Here is a 27,980-nt window from a genome sequence, read left to right as displayed (position 1 = left end):
GGAGGTGTGATGGAGGCATGCGTGGCACACAGCAGGTGCACATTGCTTTCTGAAGGTCACCCCTTGATTAAGTGGTCTTCAAAACCTGTCTCAACAGAGTATGCACTTTGGTGTTTAGGTCTTTCTGCTGACTTGTTCCTGTGGGCTGAGATGGATAACTATGAAATTGTGAATAGAGGGAGGAATGAGAAGATCACTATTTTTCAGTTTCATTCGGCATCCCATGAAAAGATCAAGCAGCACATCCAGGGGAGCAGGGCACAGAATTTAACCATGAAAGTCATTGCTGTAGGAAGTTGGAAATGTCCTTGGTATAAATGGCTTCAAGGAAGTACAGAAATTCAGAGGGATGGCTGGCTATGAAATATGAAGATCCATGTGCAGCCTCTGGCTCAAAGTCCCTACGCCATTGGTTTCCAAAAGCAGAGGAAAAGATGAGTCCTTATGCTCCTCCTAACATCTGCTGCTGACCACAGCTGTAGCAGCTGGTGGATCACGGAGATAGCAGCCCGGTGCTGGAAGAGCACACTGGTGCCTTGGCAGGGAGACGTGAAGAAGAGTCATGTGCTGGGGCCTCAAACAAGCTGCGTGCAGCTGGACGGGTCTGCTCTGCTCCTCCCTCAGTCTCTGCGTGGATGAGCATCTGCGTCATGGTCAGCTTGTATTTTGGACTCGTGACTGGTTTGGTCTCCACACGAGGAACCGCCACAGCCCGCTCCCTCTCTCGCTGGCGAGCATCGCTGCAGATGCCCTCCGCTGTCTCCTCTGCATGGCTCTCAGTTGGAGGGAGGTTAACATGGGTTGCACGTAAGCCATACTCAGCTCATGGGGCACATGGACACTGAGCGGAGGATATGCAGTCAGGGGCTCTGGTTGCAGGTTTTGCTTTTTATGTACTGCAGTATCTAAATTCTCTGCCTTCCCCAACTTCGGAAGATGGGGTGTCCTTGTGAGGATGACTTGGGTTGGTCTTCCCACGGGTAGAGCCCAGCTGGGTTCAGTTGGAAAGCCTAAGGAGGGATTTTTTTTGATAGGAAAGATGTCTCTGCTTTGTACATGAGAGCCTTGCTGGGAGGAAGGGAAGAGGACAGGGAGAGGTTTAGAAATTGTAATTTGCTTACTGCCTTCCTCCCAAGGAATCCAGAAGAGCTTGCCTTGTTAAAGACAGGACTGTTTTCCTCTCCAGTGAAACTAGAGTGCCTGAGTAACTCTCAAACCCACAGCAACACCCACTAACAGTTTGGGATAGGAAGTGCAGAGCGTAATTCCATTTTGACCCTCTTTCACTTCACTATTCAGATATTTCTTCTCCTGGGCTTGAAGTCTTGTTGGTCTGGGGCATGAAGGACCAGGGGAGCTCATTCGGCTGCTGCTAGTACGCCTTGCTTTTTGCTCGCTTCACCGGTGGCTTCTGTGTTTAGACATCTGAGAAAAGATACCAGGCAGTGGGGATAAAAGATGGCTGGACTCAGCACTGCAGCGTGAAATCAAACTGAAACATGGCATTGGGAAAGCTGACAGTGCTTTGAATATTCTACTCTTGTAGGAAGGGGGACAGACAGAACATCGACAACTGCTGCTATTGGAAGAGTTGAAAGCCAGAGCTTACAAGGAGGGATCAGAGTGATGCTGGCTGAACAGGACTCCCTTGTGGGTGGGGGGTAGGAGAATACGTAGTTGACGGTCAGGGCAGCACATTTGGGGAGATTACTGGTGGGGGTGAGGAACATACCTGACGGGCACAAAAAGCAAGTGGTGTCACTGAGGAGCTTGCTTCTGAGTGTCTGAAACAGATTGTGGGGGTTGCTGCATCACAGCCATGATGTGTGGTGATGTGATGAGGCATCACTTTTCATCTAGCCGCTTACCCTGAAGCTGCAGTAGCCCTGATTTCAGCAGGTCATCCTGCTTTTAGCAGGTATAAAGCTCCTGGACTGCATGCATGGGTTGCATCCTGTGTTAGCATCAACTAGCATAATGCATCTGCTGTGCATTTGGTGCTTGGTGAAAGCCAGGCTGCCTGCTGAGCGGTCCCAGCCTCAGTCTTTGGCAAGAGAAATACTATCTGGGGCAGTGTTTTAAAGCCAGGCTTTGGAGACGCTGCTGGTACCTGCCCATGCCAGATCATGGCCTGAAAGCTGTGGAAAGATGCTGGGCACAGGTCCCTGGGAGGATGCTGCAGCCCAGCAATGGTGCCCCAACTCCTTCCCGTAGGAGGGACAAGTCCTGTTGTTCTCCCAGTGGCTGGGAAGCACTTGGGGTGGCTTAGCGGGAAAACAGCCAACTTTGCAGCCAGTACTCCTCTCTGTTCCCAGCTACTGTGTGCCTGGCTTCTCCTTTCACAGGGAAACATAAGCATCTTCCAGCGTAGGAGCTGGCAAAGGGGCTTGCGGGTAACCTTTCCTCTGTCTCGGGGCATGAAGGACCTTTGCGCTTCCTGGAGGGGATTTCAAGTGCCCCATGCATTGGATGCAGGCTTCCTGAGCTGGGCTTTTCTGTTGTTCACGCCACCTGGAAGGATGTGCCAGAGGAGGCTTGTAGCGTGATTGTTTGTGAGCGGTAGTTGGCACTAGTGCAGCCTGTACTGGGTGGATTGAGGGGGACGTGGGGGCTGTGTTTTGATTCTGCTTTTCCTGTTTGTTGTAACTTGGCAGAGGCAAAGTTTCAGAGACTTGCAGGGGCAGCAAGATCCTTTTCCTTTTCTTTCTTTTCTCCCTGGCATGTACTGCGACACCTTCCGCCACTAACTCTTTTTTTTTTTTTTTTTCCAGGGGAGACAGAGGGAGAGTGGGAGGGGAGGGTTGGTGTGTCAAGGCTCTGCAGCTTTGGAGCACATAAACCAGAATATTTAGGATGGGGTTCACTGTCTAGAGGGGAGACTTTCCTAAAGGCAGCCCCCAGCATACGAGCAACTGTCACAGGAGCTTTTGTTCCTGCTTCAGGTGGGATTTCAGTGGAAAAAATTTTAAGAAGAAAAAAAAACCCAAACCCAAACTGCACAAAACCCTCTCCCCAAGGCCTGTTCAGAAAATGGAGATAAAGCAGCAATAAAGTCAAGTGCTCAATTAAGCCAGATGTACGTGCTTTAAAGCACTAACAGATGTGGCAACAGTGGCTCTAATCAAGTGGCGTTTTATGGACTGAGTGTGATGGAGGCGGGTGCATGTGCCCATTGCTTCCCGACAGGGAGTGGCACAGCAGTGCTTTTTGACTGGGGGCTCATGAAAGCCCTCGGTGGGCGTGTGGGTGTTCAGGGCTGATGTTTCCCACTGTCCCCTTGGCTCCTGCCCCCTTGCCCCTGGGATGGCTGCGGTTACGGTGGTTTTCAGTTGTGGTGGTCTGTCTGAGAGCAGTGAGGGTGGGTTAATTATAGCATTCCGGGGCAATTTATCTAATGACAGCCTCCCACCTTAGTGCTTCTGGGAGGTTGTGGTGGCCCCCTTGATGTGCTCCTTCCCCAGACCCTATGCCTGGGGAGTTACATGCCCTTAAATGACTGCCACATTTTGTTTTGCAAATTTGGAGGTTCAAAAATGCAGCAGAAAGCTGTGGTATGCTTTCAGCTGTAAGAAGATGGATAAAGGCCAGGTAAAACCTGTTATTCACATGCTGTACAACACCTGCAACAGACAGGGTGAGTGATACTTGTTGCAGAGCAGCTGGCTGAGTTTTGGCTGGGGAGGCTCACCTGGGCCAGTCTTAGACCACATGCAGGGTTGGTTTGGAGAAGGACTTAAACATCAGTATGCCACAAGCCAGCTGAAGTTGTCCAGTGTTTTGGGGTGAACTCCATGCGAACACCAGTCCTTCTTGAAGCCAGGGGATTCCCTGGCATTTTCTTGCAGAAGCTCAGTGTTTTAACCATTTGGCTTGTTAACACAGGCATGGGTGGTTTGCTCTAACTTAGGGACCATCCCATCACCACATACCAGCAGCTCCCCCCTTTAAAGGGCTCTTAGCCACAAGCCTGGGTATCTTCCAAGCCTTTTGGCGGTAGCCAGATCCTCCCACCAGGAAAGGGGTGCTGTGTAGATCAGGTGCACAGCAAACACACCAGGGCACTGGTGCTGAGCGTGCTGGCTGGATATATGTGAAATGGTTTCTGGAGCTGTTTGAGTGGAGAGCTGACCGTTGCACATCCGAGCTTCCCTTCCAGTGGTTCAGCTGGTTTATCACATCTGTCTCCATCACTCTGTGTTTTGTGGTGGTCTGTTTTTTAAGCTTTGCAATGCCTGCCTCCCTCTTCGGGAATACAGCCAACTGATCTTCCCCTTTCTTTTCTTCCTTCCTCTACCACAGTTTTATGACTCTCTCTTCCTGCCTTTTGCTCAGCAGGAGTCTGCATACTCCTGAGGTTGGAGCTTGGGCAACTTCATGGGTGGCCCAAAATAGAGTCATTTAGAAACAAAGTGAGATCCAGCCCCTTTCTCTATAAAGGCAAGAGACCAAAGCAATGACAGCAGGGTGAAGCAGCAGGCTGCCTTGCACTACTTCCCTCCCACCTGTGTGGGAGGAAACTCCCCCTTCTGAAGGCCAAGTGACATTGATCTGGCCATGCTGTAGGCTCTGGAGGTTGGAAGTCACTGAAGGACCATAAAGGTAACTTACATTACTTGCATATATATGGCTGTTGTATGCCATAAACAGTTATTACAGATCAGCTGATCTGCAGTAAATTGCTGCCTTCTGGTAGCCTGTCCATGAGTCTGAGCCCTTCATGGAGTTACTGCGTGTGTGCACGTGTGGGACAAGTCCGCAAATCTTAATTTTGGCAAAACTCTTGTTTATTTCAATAGCAATGTTGTATCAATAAAGACTTCATGCCTAGAGAGTGGCAGTTGCCTTATTTCAGTAAATGCACATAGTAAGAGAAATAGTAAATGTGCACAACAAATACACATGCAAGACGAGGTTCAGTCCCCCCTCATGGTGTAGTCTAACATGAGGGTTCAAATTCAGCTCTGCCCCTACCTCGGAGAAGGATAAAACAAGGGTTAAAGTTTTGCAGTCGCTTTGCTGGATTTCTGAGTGAAATATTGCCCCAAGAACAGATGAACAAAGTGTTTTGACATAACCTGAAACAATTGCAATGTTTAGCTTGAACATCAAATGAGAAAAAAAACCACAATCTGTGAACAGCTCAACTCAGGACTTAAATGTGGGATATGGCAACTCGGTAATAGCCCCCATGAGGAGGGAAGGATAATGTCTGTGAGTGCTGGAGGCAGCTGGGAGATGCTGGTGGGCAGAAGAGACTCAACTAAATTACAGCAGATACTGCCCCTTTCCACCTACAATTCAGTGCTCTGGTTTTATTTGGAGGCACTTATGCTTTGTCCTTGGGGAATGCAGGTTCCTGGGGAAAAAGCAGTCACGGGGTTGGCTTCGAGGGCTGGTACTTGGCTAGGGAGCTGCATGGGGACAGCAGATCTAGCAGACCTCAAGGTGACACTGGTGGTAATTGCCGTTGGGCTCTGGCGGGGTTTCTGAGGAGAAGGTAGGAAGGAATTACCATAATAGTAGTGCATTTTGAAAAAAGCAGACTTTTTGAGGAAACGTGCAATGAGATTTGGGTGTGTGGTGAGGGGAGTGCTGGACTGAGCCGCTGTCTGGAAAATAGACTGTGGAAAAGTGAGATGTTATTTAAAAACTAGTAATACAAATGGCTGAAGTTCATTCCGTTTGCATGCAATAGTCATAATAACCGAAGAAGCCAATGTGGCTGAGAAGGGAGTGGAGCAATACCGGAGATAGGCGAGAGACAGCTCTCGCAGGCAGGGCGAGGCACTGCTCTGACCTTTTGGGGGTTTTAAGTCTTTTTTGCTTGTAGTATTTTTTCCTCCTGATTTTGAAGCTTTTCCACCTTTCTGCAGGGTGGAAGGTCAGACTTTTGGCCACTCTGCACGCAGCCTTCCCAGAAGGCGTGCAGAAATACTCTGCTGTAGACTCCTCTTATCATGCCCTGTCCAGAACTGCTTCCTCACCAGCCGTTGATCTCGGTGGGGGTCGTGATCAGGCACCAAAGGGCACAGTTGGGCTTCCAGAGCCAGAGGACATCTTTCTGGTGAGCTAAGCCATCCTTGAGGAGCCAGAACAGGCAGAGGGTGTTGCCAGAAGCAACCCCTATACTATCTCCCCTAGCTTCTCATTTGACAAAGACCACAAAATTTCCCTCAGCCATCTCTCCTTGGAGCAAGATGTCTTGTATTTGGCTAAAGCACCCTATTCAAGACACACGTTACATGGGTTTGAAGACCCTGATGGGCAGATGTGAGCACTTCTTCCAGTAACACAGCTTTTCTTGGTGCAGGTTCAAGTTGACTTTTGACAGTTTGTCTCCAGCTAACTTGGTGTTTGCTTGTCACTGCCTACACCTAGAAGGGTAATCATGTTAAAATAGGAGAAGAGTCTCTGAACAGGTCCTGTATATTATACTTTTTCCAAAAATGTGTGAGGGAGGCAGAAATGTTTAGTGTGAATTCAGAGAAGAGTTTCTTCGTGATTGTGTGTCCATCAGATCATAAGTCCTTCATCAGCCCTTTCTGGCAGGCTGCAGAGTGTCATACCTGGGAATCAGCCTTGTTAAGATTCACAGTTCCTGTAACTCTGCCAGCCTCTGGCTCTCCCGCAGGAAAGAGAGGTGCAGCATCCCAATGCCAAACAGAGATCATCTAGGTAATTAACATGCAGGCACCCTTATGGAGGCTGCGGTAAGAAAGGCTCTTCTGTGCTTACGTAGTCTGAACTGTGGGATGCAAAAGTCCTGATGGGCTTGGACTCAGGGTCAAAGATGAGGCTGTGTTTCCTAAAACAAACTGGGGAAATAAAGGTAATCCCAACACAGCAGTAAAACCTGTAGGAAATGAATGTGCTCCGGTTTTGTTCTGGAAATTCACCAGAACTAAGGATTTAGGAGCTGAGCTTATACTAGAAGTCGGTGCAGGCTTTTTGGCGTGGCTGGGGCACCGAAGACCATACGGATGCATGCAAGTGACTGAGGAAGGAGAGCAGAGACTTGGCCTGGTAAGGTTAATGGCTTGTTTCACTCAGGCAGAAGCCCCTAATGACTAAGTAGCAGCTACTCTGGGGATTTTACAGATGGGGTCAAGGTCAAATCGGGAAGCTGCAGTGCAATTAATTTAAGCTTGGAAGTGTTTTCAAGTTAATTCATTTGGTTCTGCTGGGAAGGTTGCAGCTTTGCAGTGGGCTAATTGGAGAAGTGTGTTGAAAGGGCTGAGATACGGTTCACTAACAAGGGTGAATGCTTTTATGGTGGCAGGGAGCTCAGAGAGCCTCACTCAGCAAAACCTTCCAAACACATTAAGGTCTTTCCCCTCAGCAAGCTGCCTTCACACAAGTTGAAGTTAAGCACACGCTCAAAACAACTGTCATCAGCCACAAGATGAGACCCTCTGGCTCCTCAGCTTTTAGGTGAGTCCGGAGAGCCTCTGCTGTAGGTGTGCGTTGGGATGCTCAGCAGCCCCACGCTCGGGGGAAGTGGGTGAAAGAAAAGCAGGATTGCAAGTGGAAGTTGGGTAAATGAGGGGACTTGAAGTGTTCCCCTGCATTTTTGAGGGACCTGAACAGCATTTTCCCTTATCATTCTTGGCACGCAGTGAACAGCTGGCGCGGGAGGGAACAGGATATTGCAAACAACACTTGCAGGCTCGCTGTTGGTAGGAGGAGGGCTGGAGCAGACCTTCCTCAGCAGTGGTTTGTGCTCTGCCTGGCCCACACAGAGTGGGCTGGTGATGTGCTACACGGCCCATCAGTTGAATCGTTTGGCAAGAAAGCTAACAAAACAAACCTTGCTATTTTATCTCTCTTCAGCTTGGCTGCGCATTTCCATGAAATGGTGGAAACTTACTACTTTTGAGAATTCTGTTCCTGTTTGGATGTAGTTGGCATTTGCTGACGTGTTTGTAGATATATTGGGAGGTGGAGGGGGAGGAGGACTAATAGGGACACAGGCAGTCATGCAAACACGTGCACATGCAGAAACACATAGAAGCAGGCTGTGTTATTGCACAAGTCCTGTATCCTTGGGAAACCAGTCTACAAACATGATTTAAAAAAAAAAAGACTGTTTGAAGTAAAGCCCAGGGGAAGGGACATCTCGGTCCCCCTTCTTCCCTCATCTGACATCAGCTCCATTTCAGTATCACTTCTGTGCTTGCTCTAAGGTGCCAGAGGAGTTTGTGTGTGACGGGGCACAGGTGCACTATAGGGCACTGTGCACTGGGGAAGAGGTTTTTCTCTGGCTCTGGACCTAGGTGGATGGAGGAGGGAAAGTTGCTTTCTCCAGTCACCAGGAATGGACAGAGAAAAGAGAGTGAAGCAGGCTGCTGAAAGCTGCGCTGCCACAAGTCAATGTCCCTGGCACTTTGGAGGAGCATAGAGCATTTCCTGCGGGACGCCCAAGCCAAAGGAAGGCGCTGGGTGCCCCTTGGATCACCCCTCGGTGCCAGCCGCTCAGGGCACGGAGAAGAGCTTGCTAAGCAACCCCTTGCCAGAACATGCTGTTCCCTCCCTAGTCCTGCCCTCCTTGCTGGTAGAGATGGGCTGAAAAGATCTCATGGCAAAAATAAAGGGTGTTTGCAGAGCCCCAGGGGATCTCGGAGTGCTCTGTGGACAGCTTATCACAGAGGTAAAACAAGCTCTTGGAGACCGATGCAGGAATTTTCTGGCTGTGGTGTGCAATCGCCTCGCTGTTACTGGGCAAGTTGGCATGATGAAATAACCCTGGGGAGTGCAGGCAGGCAGAGGATCCCAGGAACCTGCCCTGAGGAGCTCCTTGGCAGATGGAGAGATCCTCCGAGCTGATCTCCATCTCTGTGTTTCATGGGAGCCCATGGTTCTGAGAGATTTGGGAGGCCAGCCTTTCTGCCAGCCCTCCCAAAAGCTGGGTGGCATAGATACCCCTGGGCTGCCAGGAATGCTGGCTGTGTCCTCTGCAGCCAAATCTAGTGCTTAAACATCCGCGTGTCACCTGTGCATAATTGGATGGGGCTAAGCAGAACAGGCTGCTGCCTGGGGAGAGGGGACCAGGAGGAGGTATGAGGCGGTCCCTGTAGTTGAATCCAGAAAGGGATCATACATGACTCCTCCCCAGTTAGGCCTGTCAGTGGCTATTAAACCCAGTCTAGATGCAACCTTTGGCTCCTGAACTGCTGATTGCCAGGAGGAAAGCTGGGGAGGGATTGCTCTGTAATTGTGTCCTTTCTTCTGCTCCTCCCCTGAGCATCCACGGTTGGCCCCTGTGAGAGATGTTGTCCTGGGGCAGGAGGGCGGCTTCTCTGCTCTGTAACCCTCCTGGATCCCTTCTCCCATCGCCCCCTCTCCTACATGGCCCATTGCTGGTGCTCCCTCTGTGGCATTTCCCAGTTGTGCTTTTTTTTTTTTGTGTGTGAAGTGAAGAGTGAAACTTGAGCAGCTGCTTTGGTTTCGTCTGCCTCTGGAGAGCTGCATCCAGCCTGGCTTGATTACGACTGGGGCCAGACCACGTACCGGTGCCCCCGCGTTTCCCCTCTGCTGCCGGCTGAGTGCTGACGGATGCTGTGCCGTGGCTCAGCGCTTTGCAGTTTGGCAGCAGTAATCAGCAAACCTTGGGTCCTTTTTGGGGTAGGATGGGCCAGAGGGCCTGGGGGGGACTTTGTTCTTGGCAGCTCCTGCTGCAAGGAAATTGCAACGCCGATATGATCCCTGCTGGCAAACATTTTCTGAGGTATCCAAGCTCCAGGTCAACAACACCCACACCAGAGCTATTGCACAGGAACCTTTGCCCAGGGCTCTCCTAGAAATACTTTGCAGACTGATGAGGCAGAGGTCACCGGGGCTGCAGTCGGTGTTTGTCTGCTCCTTCCCCACCTTCCTGCAAGTAATTCTCCAGCCATGGCTGTAGTGCATGTTAAAGGTCAGGTTTAAAGGCCTTGTCTGCTCTCAAGCTGTAAAGGACAAGTGCTGGGTTCCTGGCAGCCCGGGACAGGCAGCTCTGCTCCTTAAAATAAAAAATGGCAAGCAAAACCCAGAACAGGCACTTAAATTATCTGAAATGGTAGAACTCGTGGCCACAAGAATCTGGGGGGGGGGGGAAGCTAGATGAAACAGACAGCGCTGCTCAGGGTGAAAAATCACTCTCTGGATGCTGCATTCCCACAGTCCCAAGTGTGCTTGCTCCTGCGTACAGTGCAGTGCCAGGGCAGGAGCGCAGGTTCCTGGGTTCACTCATTGATTCTCTGCGAGGCTTTGGGCAGTGCTCTCAAATTTTTCCGTGCCTTTGGTTTTTACCGTGTGCAACCCACGTTGAACACCTCTTTCTCCAGGGTAATTAATGAACTGCAAAGCGCTTTGATGTCTTCAGAGGGAAAGTGCTGGTCAATGGAGGCTGTGATTGCTGCGGGAGGGAGATGTAAGCCCCGTCCAGCCCAGGACACAGCTGGGACCTGAGTCTAGCAGGGCTCCAGGCAGGTTGTTGAAGGCCACTTGGGTGAAACTTTCTGTGGGTCTGGGACCTTAATCAGCACTTAAACACTATGCAAACACACCGGACAGATAAGCAAATACATGTGAAACCCTGCGGGCAAGCTGTCGTCAAAGGAAAGCAAGTGCAGAGACAGAGCAGCGCTGGAGAGGGCAGCTGTGGTCCTTGGCATGGTGCATGCTCCCCGTGATACAGGCTGGCCCTCTCGTGCTAAGTGAGTGCTACTGGCTCAATCCCGTCCCACAGCCCAGATACACTTTGGGGCTCTTCAAAGGGATAAAGATGTATTTTTAACTTTAGGCAGCTGCCTTTTTTTGTGCGGTGCTTTTTTTCTTGTAGCTCTGGAAGTGGCAGGTTGTTTTTAAGCCCTTCTGTTTCTCAGCCGTCTCAGCGGAGGTCCCTAGAGGTGTCAAACCAGATTCCCGAAAATTTCAGCACTGGAAATTGGTAGCCGCTTTTGAAAATGTTGGCGAGACTGTGCAGCTTCCTACAGACGTTAGCTGATGGCCATTTGAACACGCTTTCACATCAGCCAAGTCCTCGCCCCATTGAAGCCAATGGGAATTTTCCTTGAAAAAGGCCATAAAGAAATCATTTTCTTGGCATGGATAGAGGTGTTTCATGGGCTCCACATCAGTGTTCAGGAGAACTTCAGCTATCTGCTTTGATTCCTGCCACACTTGTCCCACCCTACACAAAGTGCTCTACCTTTTGATCCAAAATAGCACAGGAGATGTTTTCCACATGCCATAGTTCTTCCATTTTCCTATAAAACTTAATTGTTTTGGAGTTTGGCACCACTCCGTTCACAGATATATTTAGTGTGAATTGAAATTGGTCAGCAAAAGGGCATTTGCCAGGGTGACAGATGGATTAGGGTTGTATATCTGAGGCAATTGCATACCTGCCCATCCCATGCCGGTAGGGTTGATGGGTGGCTTAATTGATTCATGGATAGTCATAAACAAGCACGCACAACTTGCTGCTTTTGGTCAGTGTTAAAAAGCATTATCTGGCTGTAAAAGGCGTTGTTTGGCTCCTGGCATGCTCAGTGTTCTCCCAACCTCGAGGCTTGATGTCTCCGCTCTTGTCGTTGCTACCTGGCCCATTTGCTCTTTGAAATGTGGTTCATCACACCTGATGTTCAGCCTCCTCCCGTGCATGCAGCTCATATGTGAAGGAAACACCGGTGCTTTGCATGTGGGGCCAACCTCTTCTGTCCCATCTCCCTTGCCCAGTGATTGAGCCATCCCTGCAAGCCCCAGGTCAGGAGAGCTCCTCCTAAGAGCAGCACTGGATTTGGGAGAGGGAAAAGCTGTGATGGGGCTCTGGCACCAGCCACAGGTGTATCAGTCCAGCTTGGCAGCAGGGCAAAGATACGGCTCACCGTGGCTGGCTTGGCCTTGGAGAGGAGAGCTTGCAGTTGATACCAGCCAGACCTTCCTGGTCTCTGCTCCTGTGATGGTGCCTGGGGAGCCAAGACCAATCTCTCCTGTCCCTGGGTGTGTTCATGCACATGGGTTTGCACATTTTGCTCCCATCGGTCGTTTTCTTTGGGCTGATATTTGTTAGTATTGGAAAGTGAGAAAAATGAGCAAAAATACTATCAGAAGCAGGTTTTGTGAATGAATCAGCTGACAAGAGGCTTACCAGCTCGCCTTCATTTACTAGCGTAGTGCTTATTTGGGCAGATGTCTATATATTTTAGTTGGAGGTAGGAAGGAGCGAGAATCGATGGGGGAAGGCACCACTTCCAGTTCACTGCTTTTCTGTCAGTTTGTACCATTGGTTTTCTGAATGAAGCAGGGGACCACAATTTGTCTGAGATGCTGCCCTGCTGTTGTGCTCATTCTTCTGCTGTTGTTGACAGCTTGGTGGGACACCAAGGAGAGAAGCACAAAAGATGTCAGAAGGCTAAAACCTTCCTAAGCAGCTCGTTGAGGATCAGAGCCTGGGCAGCCTTGCCTGTCTCTTGCACGGTGCTTTTTCATTTGATCCTGTCTGAAGGGTGGCCTCATGGCCTTTTCTCTTCTCACTATGTGTTTCTAATTAACGGGGAGACTGGTGTATAAACAGAAGATTCCTGCTCAAAATATTCCTTGTCCAGTTCCTAGGATGATGGCCAGACGGCAATCGCCAGGCAGCAGCCCAGACTTTGAGCTCGCCCATCTGGCTATCAAACCTGCTCCCAGTTCTCATCTGGAACCAGTATTCAGGAAAGTCATGGACTTTGCCAGATTGGTTTTGCCCCGTGTTTGCTTTTCAGTTGCTACCTAAGCAGCTAAAAACCTGCAGGCCAAACGCAGTTAGTATTTCTGGGAAGTGAGACGATCCCAGTACTGGGAGATCTGAGGCCAAAATGGTGAGGAAGTTCAAAAGGGTATTGGACAAATCCATTGAAGGATGGGTCTGTTGGTGGCTTTTAAATCCTGTGGGTCAGATACAGTCTCCAGCCATGAAAGTGCTTTTCCTGCTGGTCTGTAGCACAGATTGGGAATGGTGCTTCTGATGTGTGTCCCCAAGCATCTGCTGATGGTCTCTTGTGCATGGCATGCTGGGCTGGGTTGGCTCTTTGATCCAGTCCACTTGGGCTGTTCTCTTGCCATCAGTCTGCAGGCAGATTTGCTGAGTAAGGTCAGACAAAACTCTTCTTGCAGTTTCCCCTGTGTGAGCCTGGGGTTGTTACACCTGAAAAGAGCTTAGAAAGCTGTGGCAGAAATAAAACACTTATTATTATGATTTTTCACTTTGTCATGATAGTAGAGCTATGCCCTGACAAAACATCATGATGCAGCTTCTGAAAAAAAGGAAATGTTAAAATCTGTAAATGCTCTGAGTGCTTGGTCTTCCAAGAAGCAGGAGAGATCCATAAATTAAGCATTGTTACACAAGCTAAAGCATTACTTGCCCTCCGTTGTGCAGAGTTTGATGTGATTTCTTCTATATAAGTGCTGGAAAGCTGAAATTGGAGGTGCCGGAGAGAATGCTGATGTTGGGAGGCTGGGTGCTACAGTTTCTCCTTGGCATATGCTAAAAGACACTTCATGTTTGTCACCACTGTAGGACCAGAATGGCCTGGTGTGTCACTCACTGTGGAGCTGCTGAAGAGCTCCTGTGTACAGAGATATATACAGAGATGTACTTAACCTGGGTTATTGTGGTGAAAGGTGATGTGCGTGCATGGGTTGAATCTTAATTTGGGCTGGAAAGGACCTCTGGAGGTCTTGGTCCAAGCCCCTGCTTAAAGCAGGGCCAGCTTCGATGTTAGATCCAGCTATACAGTGTTAGATGTGCTAGCTCAGCCAGATCACACCAGGCACCAAGGAGGGGTCAGCTGTCACCTTCTGGGCTTCTGGAGCAAGCAGGAGGAATTGAGATCTGTCCTCATTGCCACTGCAAAGTCCAAAGGGACTGGTGTCTGCAGCATCGTGACCATCGTGTCCTACTTTGGCAAGAATTGCTCTCAGAAGCAGCACCCAGTGAACTGGGAAAATGCACAAAGGAGAGAGTGAAGAAGGTGGAAAAAGTCCAGTGTTTATCCCCAGATTTCTGCTAACTGATTTTGAAACGGCTGAATTAGCTAGGGGTCTTGCAGCTTGCAGCAGTGGCTAATTTGGGCCTGGGACATATCGGGCTGTTACACAGTCAGCAGAAGTGGCCAAATGCAGAAGTAGGTAGAAGCTAAACAAGTAATGCACTGTTTGACAAACGATGTGAAAGACAATAAGGCAAGGACGATCACTGAAATGGCAGGATCTCCAAGGGAAATTAGGGTGGCCATAAAACAGAGGCAAGGTATTTTTGAAAGCAGGCCTGAGAATCTATTTTAGCACATTAATATTGAGTAAGTATTCCTGGAGATACTCTGGGGGATGATAGATGGACTCCAGGTATTGTTAACTAATCGCTGTGGTTCTAAGTTTTGGAGCCGAAGTACACTTGGCATCCCTAACCCAACTGGACTTCTGATGGGAAAATTACATTCTTCGGGAAGTAATTTAGAAGGTCAAAGAAAAACCAGAAAGAGCTTCTCCAGCAGCGATTTCCCCTGCTCTCTAAACTGTCTTTTAGTGTGGTAATAATGCCAGAATGAAAGGATCTAATCTCACCTTCCAGATGAAAGGGCTAATGCAATTTAAAATTTTTGCATGCAAAGATTTTTATGGCTTGGTAACCGGCCATGCTTGAAAGTGATCCAGGACGGGATGAACATGTGAGAGCGCCTGGCTGAGCTTGACCCTTTCCTTGTCTGCCTTGTCTCCTGTAGATAATGGCGATGACCGGTCCGAGAGCATCCTTGCTGAGAACCACGTGGATGGCACCACGGGGATCCTGAGCGGAGCCAGTGGGAGGAAGCCCATGAAGACGGGCATGAAGGAGCTGGCAGTTATGAGGGAGAAAGTGAACGAGCAGCAGCGGCAGATGGGCAAAGTCGGCAAGCCCCATCACAACCACGAGGACTTGAAGAAGTCACGGCTGTCGACGGGCAGGGTGAGAGGGCAGGGGGCATGGGGAGCTAATGGAGGCAGCTGTGGGCTCGCCAGGAAATGCTGAATGCAAAAGCCTTAGTGACATCTGCAACAAACGGTCTTAAAAAGAAAAGGAAAAAAAAAAAAAGGAAAAAGGGGGGAGAGGGGCAGAGGAAAAAAAGGAAAAGCAAACGTTTGTTTTGGCCTGAAGCTGGGGCCGAACACACCATCTGATGAACTTTGATGTGCTGGCGAGGAGGCGTTATTTTCATTGCAGCTTCACCTCCTGACAGCAGAGCTGGGGAAGGGGGGTCCTGCTGGCTCAACACCTACCTCCACAGGGGTGCGAGCGTGCCCTTTGCCTGTGGGCCAGCTTTCTCACACCCTTTTTCCCTAAGGAAGTGCCAGGGATGGCCCAGGGGCATTTGGGAGGTGGAAGGGTGTCTGCTTGCTGCAGGGCAGCCCCAGTCCAGGTTGGGGGGGGGGGAGGCAGAGCCACCGAGGATGGGCTGTGGGGCTGTTACATAGCAGGAAGAGTGCCCAGAATCGTCCCTGTCCCCTTCTTTCCTGTCCCTGTCTCTTTACCCTCCAGTCCTTGGCCGTGGTTTCCCTCTAGTGGGCAGCTTGGTCAAGGCAACGAGATGGGATGGGGATGGAAAGCCACCCCAAAAGGTCCATAATACGTATCTCTATAAACATATAGGGTATTTATATCTGGGAAGTGCAGGGACAGAAAGGAGCTTTAAAAGAGAGCCCTCATCCCCTCCAAGGAATAGGCAAAGCAGAGGTTCAAAATAAGGTGCAGGCATCGTCAACTTAGAGAGCTGCCACACTGCTGCTGCTCCTTTGGAAAAAAACAGCAACTGCAAAAGCAGAGAGGTGTGGACTCACTCTGGCTCACATCAGGCATAATTCAACCAGGCTGCCTTGGCTGGGAGCACTGGCTTGGGGCTGCTGTGGAGCAAGAGGGATGACTCCAGAGGCTGCCTTTGCTGGGTGCTCTCATTCCTGGGGCTTCCCTTCGACTCCCATGGGGTCTCACATGCTTTGAGTTGCACTTCTGGGCCAAAACTGCATCGCAGGTGTGGGATCTGGGCTATGCTCATGGAAACCCTCCTGGTCTGTCAGGATTAGTCCTGCTTCATATCACTTGTCACCACCAGTGGGACCCATGGGAGCATCTCTGAGGCTTCTCCTCCTCTGTGCCTCCAGGGCCTGTGACCTGGTGTCATGTTGGCTCTTGGCCATGTGAGGCGCATGGGAGAGATATGCATGTCTCCCTGTGTGGATCTCCACACATCGGCATGTGCAGACGTGCAGCGCTCTGATTTTGGGTGCCTGCAGGTGAAGTCTGCAGCGGAACCCAGTGGCAAACCTGTGTCATGAGGAAGTGTATGCAGGTGTTCATCCCTACTGGTGTTTCCGTTGTCCAAAGTGTTAACATTGAATGGTCCCGTTGCCCTGACTTTTTTTGTTTTGTTTTCTGCTTTCTGGGCTCTTTTCAGACCCCTTGTCAGCAGGAGCTGGATCAGGTCTTGGAACGCATCTCCACTATGCGACTGCCGGATGAGCGAGGTCCCCTGGAGCACCTCTACTCCCTCCACATCCCCAACTGCGACAAGCACGGCTTGTACAATCTCAAACAGGTAAGTGGGGAGACCCAGACCCCCAGGGCTGGCCACACTCTTAGTGAGATGAGACCCACATCTATGCTTGGCTGCAGGCAGCCCAGAGATGGAATATCTGTTTAGTTCAGAGCCCCTTCTTGCCTGTGAGAGCTGCTTATCTGTCCAGGTCTGTTTTCATGTGCTTTGAGCCAAGTCTTGTCCTGGCTGGGCCCTGCTACAGGGGAAAAGCAGAGAGGGTCTGAATGCTGGCCAGTCCTGCAAACAAAGCAGAAAGCACTTCTCTTGGGGTCAAGAAGGTTTCTAGCACACTTTACTGGTTTTTCTCCACAAATTGAGGCTGGTCCCACAGCTCCAGGAGAGATTCTTTCCAGATGAGGTGGGAATTGGGGGCAGCATCCTTCCGAAAGTATTTACGGGGCCCAAAAGGACTCAAATGACTTGATGTGTGTCTGAATTTTGACTTCTTGGCTTTGTTCATGCAAAACCAGCAGGTGTCAGTGGCTGATGCATGGGGGAAAAAAAAAGCCAGGAAAAACCTCTTGGGCAGCAAAACACCAGCTTGTCAAGGGTTGATTGGCAGCCACGTGTGAATAGTACCTGGATATGAGCATCCCTTACAGCTATGTGTAACTGAGCCTTTGGAAGGGACCCCAGAAAACCTGCTGTTTTCATGGCTAAGCCTTTTTCTCAGGCTACTTTCACCCTTTTATCAGGAGCATTAAAAAAAAAAAAAAGCATTAAAAAAAGAGAATGCTCTGAGATAATCTTCCTCCGTTCCTTCTCTCTTCCCTGTCCTGCCTGGACCCTCACCCTCTGCCTCCCCCCGAAGAGCCCCACGGGCTGGCTGGATCCCCCAGCAGGAGCACACTTGGAAGGGGTGCATGGAGCAGAGCTGGCAAATTCCCCATAAGGAGATGAGCCGTGTCTGGGGAATGAGCCTGGGCAACGCAGCGATGCAGCGTGCGCTGCAAAAGGAAAGACAGTCTCTGCTGCTCCTTGTGCCTGGGAAACAAGTCAGCCTGCACTGAAGGGTGCAGATGGGTTACACACTGGTCACTGCTGCAGAAAAACCTTCTTCCCTGCCCTGTCCTGGTTAAGGGCAAACAAGGCAAATGTGAAGTGATACTCATTTCCCTCCATCTGGGTTTCCAGAGCCAAGCATCAGCTCCTTTTCGTTTGCTGGAAAGTGGATGCCAGCAAAAGCATTCCCAGTTGCTCCCACTTCTTGTGGGCCTGTGCTCGGGTGGAGGGTGCCTGGATGCACTCGCCTGCTGGGGAGGCTTTTTCTTCCTCTCTTTTTGTGCTTTTTATTTCCATGAACAAGGCTGCATTTTGACCTCAGTCCAGCTGCAGAAAATGGCTTGAATTCAGCCTTAGAGTGCACACAGGCTCGCCTGCTGGAGTAACCTCTGCATCTCCTGCTATGCCTTATTCAGAGATATGTCTGCTGGGGATGGAGCGATGAGCATCAGGTTTGAAGTGCCTACAGCCCTTCCAGGGCAAGAGATGGATAATAACCATTAGGGCAAGAAACCTCTCTCTAACCAGACCAGGCTGGCAGTGGCAGAGTCCAGGTCCAGATGCGCCATGGTCCCTACCTCTCTTCTGGGACAAAGTGAAACCCTGTTTGGAAACATGTTTGCATCTGGCTGTGGGGGCCTTGCTGTCATGTTTCAGTTTGTTTAGCCCAGTTTGCAGGTGAGAAGAAGCTTACACAGCTCCTCTGTCAGTCTGTTTCATCCCTCTTCCCCCAGGGATTTTTGACTCCATGGATGCTTTCATCCACAGTTGACAGAGCACAATGCATCTCAGGGGCAGTTGCCCTCGTGGTTCGTTAAAATTGGCTTTTTGGTCCCTGGCACAGCCCCTGGGGGAAGAGGTCCAGCCCTCAGCCTGGACCACTGGAGCAGCGATGCTGGTGTAGCACAGACTCTGAGGTGTCTGAGTGTAGCATCCATGAGTCTTGCCTAAATCCAAACTAGTGCCAAATCACTGAAGAAACCCCAGCTCTGCTTGTGTTAAGGCTTTGGGCTGGTGGGGCTGGGAAAGGGGGTTGTTTTGTCCCTGTATTTTCTCCTCTGATGCCTTGCCTGTCCCTTTCCATACAGTGCAAGATGTCGGTGAACGGGCAGCGGGGCGAGTGCTGGTGTGTGGACCCCATCCACGGGAAGGTGATCCAGGGTGCACCCACCATTCGTGGGGACCCCGAGTGCCACCTTTTCTACACAGCCCATGAGCAGGAAGACCGGGGAGCACATGCCCTGCGGAGCCAGTAGATGGACGTGATCCTGCTCGCTGGAGGCAGCTCGCCGTGGCCCCAGTGTTGGATTTTACATGGGTTTCAGCGTGTCTCTTTAGGCTCTGGAAGAGACTGGGGTTGGGTCCTGCGTGCTGCCCTCCTTCCCCTGCTGCCCAGCTGCTGGGGATGGGAGGGATGACAGGAGGGGAAGGGCGGTGGGGGGGTTGCAAGGAGAAGGGACTGCTTTCCTATAGTCTTTCACCCAACGTAAGCCAGAGAACTGGTCTTTTTTGCTCCTCACCCTGTGGCCCTGCCCTCCCTGCTGCTTCGCGGCATCTTCCCGCACCCTCCAGCATGGAGCGCTGTGTGCTTCCCAACACCTCCCAGGGGGCAAAACCCCTCACCACGGGCAGGAGGGGGACAAAAAACAAAGGAAAACCCCCACCCTTTCCCCCTCTTTCCCTTCCTTCCCTGAGACCAAAGACTGTAAATACTGTCGCCTGCCTCTTGTATCCTGCCGGTCCCCTGTGCCACAGCCTGGCCATCAGTCCTGGCATGGGATGTGGTGTGGGAGGGAGGGAAGGAGGAAAACACCCTGGCTTCACAGCTGGAACATGCTGGTGTTGTCAGGATGCATCCCCAAGGAGGCATCAGTGAGGGAAAGGGCTAAGGATGAGACAGCCTGCCCAAAACACCCCTGGGTGCTTCCCTTCCTGGTGCTGGAGCACAGCCAGCCCCGCAGGGACCTGGCTCCAGCTGCTGGTCCAGGAGGATGGGGCCTTTGAGTGACGGTGAAGCTAAACACTTGGTTTTCCAGGGGGTTTGAAGGGCTATTGCCCAGTATTTCTTGGGATCAGCTTATGCTGAGGGAGCTAAAGTGAACTTGCTGGGGCTGGGTGGAAGGATGCCTGTGTAGATTTAGGATGACAAGCCAAGGAGTCTCTCTCTCTCTCTTTCTCTCTCTCATTCATTCATTCTTTCTTTGTTTCTAGATAGGAAAAAAACCCATCTAAAACCTGCACTCCCAAGAGCAGCTGCCCTTGTCCCTCCATTTTTGCTTGGGACTGGAGTGAGCATCTGCTATTCAGCACACACTTTTTCTTTTTTTTTTTTTTTTTTTTTGTAAGTAAATTACAGTATATATCTTGCTTTGTAAAGGCCCTGACACACATGCACCCCTCTGCCCACACAGACATTTGTATAGATTAAATCCAAGTGATTCCAGGCGCTCTGAGAGGTTTTGCGCTGGACATGCCGCTCCGAGGAGAGATGTGTCTCTGCTGTTATTTCACCTGTTGATTTCTTTCTGTACAGAACACACTGATGCTGAGAATAAATAACTTTCCCATCGCCTAAGCAAGGAGATTTTATTTTTTTTTCCTTTTTATTTTTTTTTTTCCTTTTTACATGGAAACCATTTGCAGAGCAGTTGCAAAAATCCTCTCCTTGCAGTAAAAGTCTTGGGCTTTCCTTAAATGAAATCAAGGGTGTGTGTGGAATAAAGCATCTCCCAATTTCTGGCAAATGCTTCTGAGTAGCAAACAGCCTCCAGATCCCAGGTCCTCTGTGGGGTTAGGTTGAATAGGGTGGAGGAAGGAGGTTCCCTGGCAAGTGTGGGGTCTGGCTGACCGTAACCCACAGGGATGGGACCAGCCCTTGGTAGCTCCTGGCACACCTCAGAAACACCAAATGGTGCTGGAGAAACACCATGTTGGGGTCCCCACTGCTGATACCCCCCTCATCTGGGGACTTTGATCTGGATAAGGAAAAACAAAAAGCCCAACAGGCTCTGGAGGAAGGGGAGTGCTGGGGTTTGTTGTTTTTTCCCCCCTTCTTGGCCCCACATTTCAGATCCTGAGTGCAGAGGGCACAGGTGCTTTCTGCACATTAAGCCCCTCACAACTTTGCAGGGGTTTGGACGTGACAGTGGAGGAGAAAGGGAAAGGAGCCCCTTTGGAAAGTTGGGTGAGGGTGTGTGCACATGCATGTGTATGAGAGGGAGCGAGAGCGCATGAGAGAGAAAGGAAACACCTGCATGCAAAGCCAAGTAACTGTAAAAATGCTACCTGTTTTCTGTTAACATCTGAGGGTGTTCTGCTTTTTCATGTAAACGTTGCACATGCTGGTTCTCATCTGCAGTTTGTACTTTTTGTTTTGTTTAGGAATCAGGAAGTTTTCTTTTGTGTTTTTCTCTTTTGGAAAAGCTGAACTGCATAAAGTTGGAATAAATTAAATGGGATGCCAGAAAACTGTCATCTTCCCCCTCCCCACTCCCCTCTGTTCACAGGACACGTTTCCTGATGCATCACACACAAATTTGGGCCTGTTCAGCTTTTGTCCTGGGTGTGTTTAAACAGTGGGCCGGACAAGCAGCAATGGGAGTTGGGCCTTTTATCGTTACTGGTCCCAGCTGGATGAGCGGGGAGGAACTGGTGTTGCTCGTCTGCCGGCCTGCTACATTCCTGCTCCACATGTGGTACCTTGTGAATCTGCAAAACACAACTGTGCCCTTTAGTCCTCTCGAGTCAGCAACTGGCCAGTGCCTGTGCAGAGACCATCTCCCTGCCTGACAGCAGCTATATTTGGTGGAAAAGGGTGGTTGTGTCCTGCTTTGCTGGGCAGAGTGCCCTGTCCGGCGTGATGCTCATGGAGCTCCCTGAGCTGCCGAGAGGCTGCTTGAGCAGGGGAGCAGCTTTGCAAGGGAAGGTCCTACCCAGCGCAGAGACCTCAGGGACCTTGGCAGATGCTTGGGCAAAGGCTATAAGGAGAAGGGAGCTCTGCTCTTTCTGGCTTCCCAACCTTGGTATGTCAGGGACTTGTTGCATCCAACCGTGCTGTTTATTAGCCAGCAGATGGACCTGTTCTCCATGAATCATCCAGGCTCCTTTAAGCGTCTCGCTGTGGTTTTGGTCTCCTCTGCACCTCATGCAAAGGGTTCCTTGGCTGAGTGGGGCACTGCAGGGAAAAAACCTCCATGGATTTCCGTGGAGGACCCTCCAAGGGTTCTCCCCTTTTCTTGCTCAGGGAGAGCAAAATTTGAGCCAGCCAAAAAGCCAGCCTTAGTGTTTCCATGTGAAGTCTTTGCCCAGAATGGGCTGCTGGAAAAGTGCAGGAGGTCCTGGGCTGCGTGTGGGATCAAGGCTTGGCTGAGGTCCTCCACTCATGGGGCCGTGGAGACAGGTCCCTTGAAGGTCCTGCACCTCCTCCCAGGGTGAGAAGTGCTGCCTAAGGGAGCATGATGGCACAGCTCAGTGCTTGGGGCTCCATGGGGAGGCAAAGAACAATAATAATAAAAAAACCCCAACGCATACTGCATTCAATTAAAATTGCAGCCTTGAGGGAGAGGCCCTGTGTAGCCCCCAACTGCCAGCATCCAGGTGACTGCGGTTTCCCTTTGGCCTCCCCAAAGGAAGGCAAAACCACCGGGTTGCTTCCCCATCTGTTTTTTCCTACCCCATGCCAGGACGTTCAGTGGGATTGATGCATGCAGAGGGGCTGGGCAGCAGTGGGGAGCACCAGGAAAATGTATGGGGACAGGAGGCAGTGAGCGCATGGGACTGCAGGGGATGGGGAGGAGGACAGCCAGGATGGGGGGTGGGATATAAGCTGGACAATATCGGAAAAGGATCAAAATTAACATTTAATACCACCCCGTTTTGTTCCCCTGGGGGAAGCTGGTGGTGGCTCAGGAGATGCCATGGGGGGTATGTCAGTAGCACTGTGGGGCACAAAGATGCTCCAAGCCAGGTGCTGCCCAGGGAGGGCTGAGGGTGGCAGAGGTGCCTGAGCCCAGCCATGCCTGGGGCCATGCTCCAGTTCAAGGGCTGGAGGTGGCCTTTGCATCTGAGTCAAGAGCCTGAGGAGGACAGGAGCCCTCAGCCCAGCAAAGGGGGCTTGCAGCCTGCCAGGATCCTTGCAGAGCGGCAGACATTCAGCAGTAAGGCAAGGGGAGCAAAGAGCTTCTGGTTAGGTTTCCCCAGGGTTGCCACACAGCCTTGAAGGCTCTGTGTGTGTGTGTGTGCATGTGTGTGATGGGTGTCACTGCTTGCATCCTGGCTCGGGGGTTTCTTCTGGGCCGCCTTTGTGCCTTCTGTACTCTGGATAATCAGGTGTGCAGTTGGGCATCGGGACCTGGCCAGCAGCACGTGGGGTACTAGCCGAAACCCCAGCAGCTCTGGTGTACACACACAAAAGTTATCTATGCTGGCAAACTCCAGTTTTAGTGTAGCATAAAAATTATACACTAGTATAATATAAATAATACTTAGTATAAATAATTAGTATAAGGCTGTATGGCTGTATCTATGTATAGCTGTAGCTGTAGCTTGTGGGTAGGAGTATGATTTACTAACCCACTAGCTGGGGCCGGGGGGGAGGAGCACCAGTGCCTGTGTGGCTGAAAGCAGCAGCAATGCCTCCCTGCCCGGCAGCGCAGGCAGCGCAGGCAGCGCAGGCAGCGCAGGCAGCGCAGGCAGGCTCGGCGCGCCGCCTGGTGCCGGCTGCGGCACCGTGCGGCTCCTGCACCGTGGGGTGGCCGGGGGGGAGCGGGCCCAGCCTTGCGGGGTGGCGTGGGGGGGGCAGCGGGGTGCAGACCTCCCTTACCTCTCTCGCTTGGGCTAGCAGGTTTGGCCCCAGCTGTGCTATCGGGTGAGAAGGCCATCGGGACCGGTCGGCTGTGCCAGCCCCGAGTGGTGCAAATAGGATGGGGATACGTGTTAGCACACCCCTGGCAACCCACGGTCCCCAGTGGGGGGACAAAGGGGACGATTTTGCTTCCCACCCTGCTCTGGGCGCATGGGGTGACGCTGGTAGCCGGGCAGATGGAGGGGACTGGGGGGACACAGGAGGAGGGAGATGAGGGGTGTGCGGGAGGATGAAGGGTGATGGCTGCGTGGGCAGAGGGTGGGGTCAGATACGGCACTGGGGCGGACATGGGTCAGTGGGAAGGGCCACCGAGGGCTACCACGAGGTGTCTGACCACCACAGCCTGGCTGGGCTGGGCTGCCCCAGGGATGGCACAGGGATGCTCCTGCACACTGGGACCCCGGGGCAAATCTTCCCAGATTGCGCCCAGAGAGGTCTGAGGCTCAAATATCACGTCAGATCCCAAACTGTGGGGCTCAGTTTGGGATAGAAGCTGGGGGGCTCAGCATTACTGGCAGCCAGGCCCTCTCCCCCCATAACCCAGCTGAATGCGGGTGCTGTGCCCCACTGCCACATCCATGCAAATAAATTGCTAAAAAAACGAGGACAGCTCTGCTTTAAGGATGCTCTAAACTCAAACTCGTAATTTTACCACTGACTTAGCAGATTGCTCCAGTATTAAAGGCTCTCCTAAACTATTGCCACCACATTACCCCACACCCTGTACCTCCCCCCACACCCTATGGAGCTCGCTGAGCCCCTCAGGGGCACAGTGTGTCCAGCTGGGGGATGCTTGGGGCCGGAGCAGCTCGCTGGCGGGCCCTGGCACACAGACGCTCCACGAGGGTCAGGCACAAGCTAACTGAATGCATAACTTTATTAAATAAATGCTTTGTCATGAGAAAAGACAAAGATCAAAGAGTAACATAAATTATAAGTTGAATAAATAGTATACAGCAATCTTCACTTTTTAATAAAATGTGAGATTTTTTTTTTAAGTACAAAATGCTAAACAGAGCATTAAGCTCTTCTTCCATTGTCAGTTTTTCACAAACTGCTTTTTTTTTTTTTCCCACCAGTAAGATTATGAGTATTTCTTGTTTACTGGAAAAAAAAAAAAAACAACAAAAACAAAACAAAACACAGAGCTACCGTATGTATGTAAAGCTATAAAAAGCTACCGTAAAATGTGTAGTGAGTATTGCTTAAAGATAAAAACCAGGCAGGAAACTCGGAATCTGGTGTGTTTTAACAACTGTGTTACAACGGTGGGTAACGTGCGCAGTGACGTCTGTCCCGGTGGCAGTGGCGGGGGGCTGGGGGGGGGGGGAGGGGGGGGGAGGGCACAGTAGGCAGGGCTCCTAGCCAGGGCCAGGACAGCAGTCTGGAAGCGAGGTGAACTGTCAGTCTTTAAATATACAATGCTCCGTTTGGGAAAAAAAAAAAAACGACAACAACAAAGAAAAACCCAACAACAAAAGGAAAGTTTTCATGGGGAAGGGGGAGAAAAAGAGAAGGGAGGAGAGAGCAGAGAAATAGTGCAAAATGCTCTTGTACTAGTGGTTTTCGAAGTCCACTGCAGTACAGACAAGGGGTAGCCCAGCCGCTGAGCGCTGCTCCCCGGGGAGATGTGGTGGAAGGGCTGTCCTCACCCCTGCACCATCCTTGTCCTCTCCTTCCCAGCCAGCATCCCGGGTACCAGCGTGGGCTCGGTGCAAACACCATGGCTGAACCCCCGAGCCTCGCACCCCCCCCCAATGCACAAATCGCCAACATCTCCTCATGTGCCTCGAACCCCTGCCCTCCCCAGCTCCCAAATCTGCCCCTTTTGGTTTTTCACCCCAAATGCAAAGGGATGCTGCTGGGTGCTGAGAACAGGAGCACCTCATCACTGCCACCCCAGGGGGTGGCTAACCCCTCCTGAAGCCACTCTTGCCTCCAGCCCAACCCCAATCCTAAATATTAGTGCAGCCTGCAAACAGCCTCGTCCTGCCGGGGATCCTCGAGGGACTGGGCAGTGGGGGGGGTCGCTCAGTGCCCCATCCTGAGAGCCGAGGTGGCTTGGGGGGGGGGCAAGGGTAGTGCAAGCCCCCTCCTCTCACCCTCCTCTCCCCAGGTTGGTGGGGACAGGACAGGTGGTGCCGTCCCAGCGCTGGAAGTGCAGGGAGGGAGGGAGGCTGTCCAGGGTGGGTTTTGGTGCTCTGGGCTCCCGGAGCCATGGCTGAGACTCGCTTTGTAGGGGGAGGTCGGGGAGGCACCCTGTGTCCCCCCCCAGTATCACCGTGGTGGTCACGCCATAAGACCACCACTGGGCCCCCAGCTGGGCTGCATCCCCCGTGAGCTGACCCTTGCCCTGCAAAAGCACCAGCCCTGAAAGACAAGGTCCATGGGGAGCTGCCATCCCTCCACCCGCTCCCATCCCACCCCCGCGGCACGTCTCCTTTCTCTGCAGCCAAAGGCTTTCAAGTTTTGGGAAATCAAACAACAAAACAAACAAACAAACAAAAAAGCAAGAAAGAGGGAGAGAGAAGGAGGGAAGGGTCCTGGGGAAGGTGGTACTGGCCTATAACAGTCAGGAGGTTTTGCACGGGGATTGGCGAGCAGAAGAGATGGGAGACAGTGGCGACAATGGTGACCTGTGGCCCTTGGGGTTGGCACAGGCTCCTCCTCCTCCTCCACCTCCCTTCTTTACCTCATTCTTCACCCTAACTTCACCGCACCATTAATCCCCCACCCTCACCAAACTGACCCTGCTCCATCAGCCCTGCAGGGCCCGGAGGGGTCCCTCCCTTGGCCCCAGCACCCGCCGTGCTCCTCTCCAGCAACATAGGGGTCACCCCGCCCCTGCGGGTTTTTTGCGGGGAGAGATCTGCATTTGGTGGCACCCCCTTCTTTTCGGCAAGGGAAGATGCCTCACCCCCAGCTCCAAACGTGCCCCACTGGGTCTCCATGGAAGTCCATTGGCAAAACTCACCCCCACCATAACTCCGGGGGAAATAACTGCGGGGTGTCCAGTCCTGCTCTCGATCTGGGCAAGTGTCCTGGTGGGGGGGCCTGTAGGATGCTCGAGGGAGCGATGCCCTGCTGTGGGAGGCTACAAGGGTGCCCAATCCGTGATGGAGAGGAGCCTCCACCGGAGCCCCTCAGTGTCAAATCCCTCTTGTCCCATCCCTGCTGGTGGGGACCCGGTGGCGCTGCAGACCCCCTTTCCTCCCTGCCCAGCTCCAGCCTGCTCAAAGGGGCTTCAGGGACGCAGAAGCCTTCCCCCTGAGATCAGCTGTGTCCTTTGGGCAGTGCCAGCTGCCAGCTACAGCTCTGGCGGTGAGATGTGGTCCCCGGTGGGTGCGTGTTTGCCCACTGGGACCGCAGCACCCAGACCCAACGGCTCGCTTTCCTTTCCTTCCTTCCCTTCGCTGCAGGTTCTCCTCCGAGCACCAACATCCTGGAGACCCTTGTCATGGGGAAACAAGAACAACAGTCCCAAAACCGAACGTAAAAATTAAAAACAACAAAAAAGTCAGGAAGGCAGCTGAGGGCTGTCCCAGCATGCCTGAGTCAGTGGGGCTCTGCGGCGTGGTGGCTGCTGTCACTCAACAAGGAGCTGGATCCCCGGTTAAAGGCGAGGGCCCATCGCAGGATCTTACTGCAGGGTGGTGGTAATCAGACGTGGCAAGGTGAGCAGTATCCTCAATGTGAAAGGATGGAGACCGGCGTTTTCCTACCCATGGGGAAAGCTATAAACCAACCTTAACAAAAATCCAAGATAAAACAAAGTATAGGTTTGTTTTTTTTTTCCTCTGGAGCAAACCACTTTTTTGGCTGTGGAAAAAAAAAAAAAAATCCCCATAGTTGTTCTTCCGCACGGTGGCAAAGGGTGGTGAAGAGTTTTGGCCCCGATCTCCCTGTCCCCATGCAGGGATGCTTCAGTCTGGACAGCGATGGAGTATCTGTGGGGTTGGCTTGGATGCAGCCCTTGGTGTCGGCGGGGCCCTGATCCCGCAGGCACCGATGCTCCTCCATAACTCTGCTCCTGTGCTTAGTCCGGCAGGTTATTATTATTTTTTGGGAGGGGGCAGCATCTCTCCCCCTGCTTACAGTTAGGCCCTCCAGATTGCAGGTTTTGAGGTGAAGTTTTGCAAGGAGGAAAAGCCACATCTGTGCACACACATGCTTGCACACACGCACACACACGCAGGCGACAAATGCTTCCACACCTGGATGGACAATGGTCAGAGTCCCGCTTGTCCAAAAAGATTTCTGACCTCCCGTTCGAAAGGAACCAGACGGAGAAGGATATCTTTCCTTTTTGGATGATTTCTTTTTGAAGTCCACGAATATTTTGAGGGGGGAGTATTCATGCTGTTGCAGGAGCTGGGTTTCCCTCCCCAGCTCATCTCTAGACACGAAGCCAGCAGTCCCACTCCTCCTCCCAATGTGTCGAAATCTGCCGGATCCGGGGCGGTCATTTGAGACTGAAGTCAAATCAAATCGACTCGAGTGAGTCCCAGCAATGTGGGGAG

At 51.7% G+C, this 27,980-nt stretch overlaps 1 protein-coding gene across 1 annotated transcript in view; it reads left to right on the top strand.

Annotated features, from left to right (window-relative positions):
• The window catches only part of IGFBP2 (insulin like growth factor binding protein 2), a 63,730-nt gene extending 42,665 nt beyond the window's left edge, over nt 1-21,065 (top strand). The window contains exons 2-4 of the mRNA XM_076342881.1: nt 14,748-14,971; nt 16,455-16,595; nt 18,686-21,065. Of these exons, the coding sequence (XP_076198996.1) occupies nt 14,748-14,971; nt 16,455-16,595; nt 18,686-18,853 (533 nt within the window). The 3' untranslated portion in view covers nt 18,854-21,065. The remainder of the gene's footprint in view (nt 1-14,747; nt 14,972-16,454; nt 16,596-18,685) is intronic.
• Nucleotides 21,066-27,980: the final 6,915 nt, after the last annotated feature.

Source organism: Aptenodytes patagonicus, chromosome 6 (genome assembly GCF_965638725.1).
Source record: "Aptenodytes patagonicus chromosome 6, bAptPat1.pri.cur, whole genome shotgun sequence".
NCBI lineage: Eukaryota > Metazoa > Chordata > Aves > Sphenisciformes > Spheniscidae > Aptenodytes > Aptenodytes patagonicus.
This window is presented reverse-complemented; position numbering and strand designations above follow the sequence as displayed.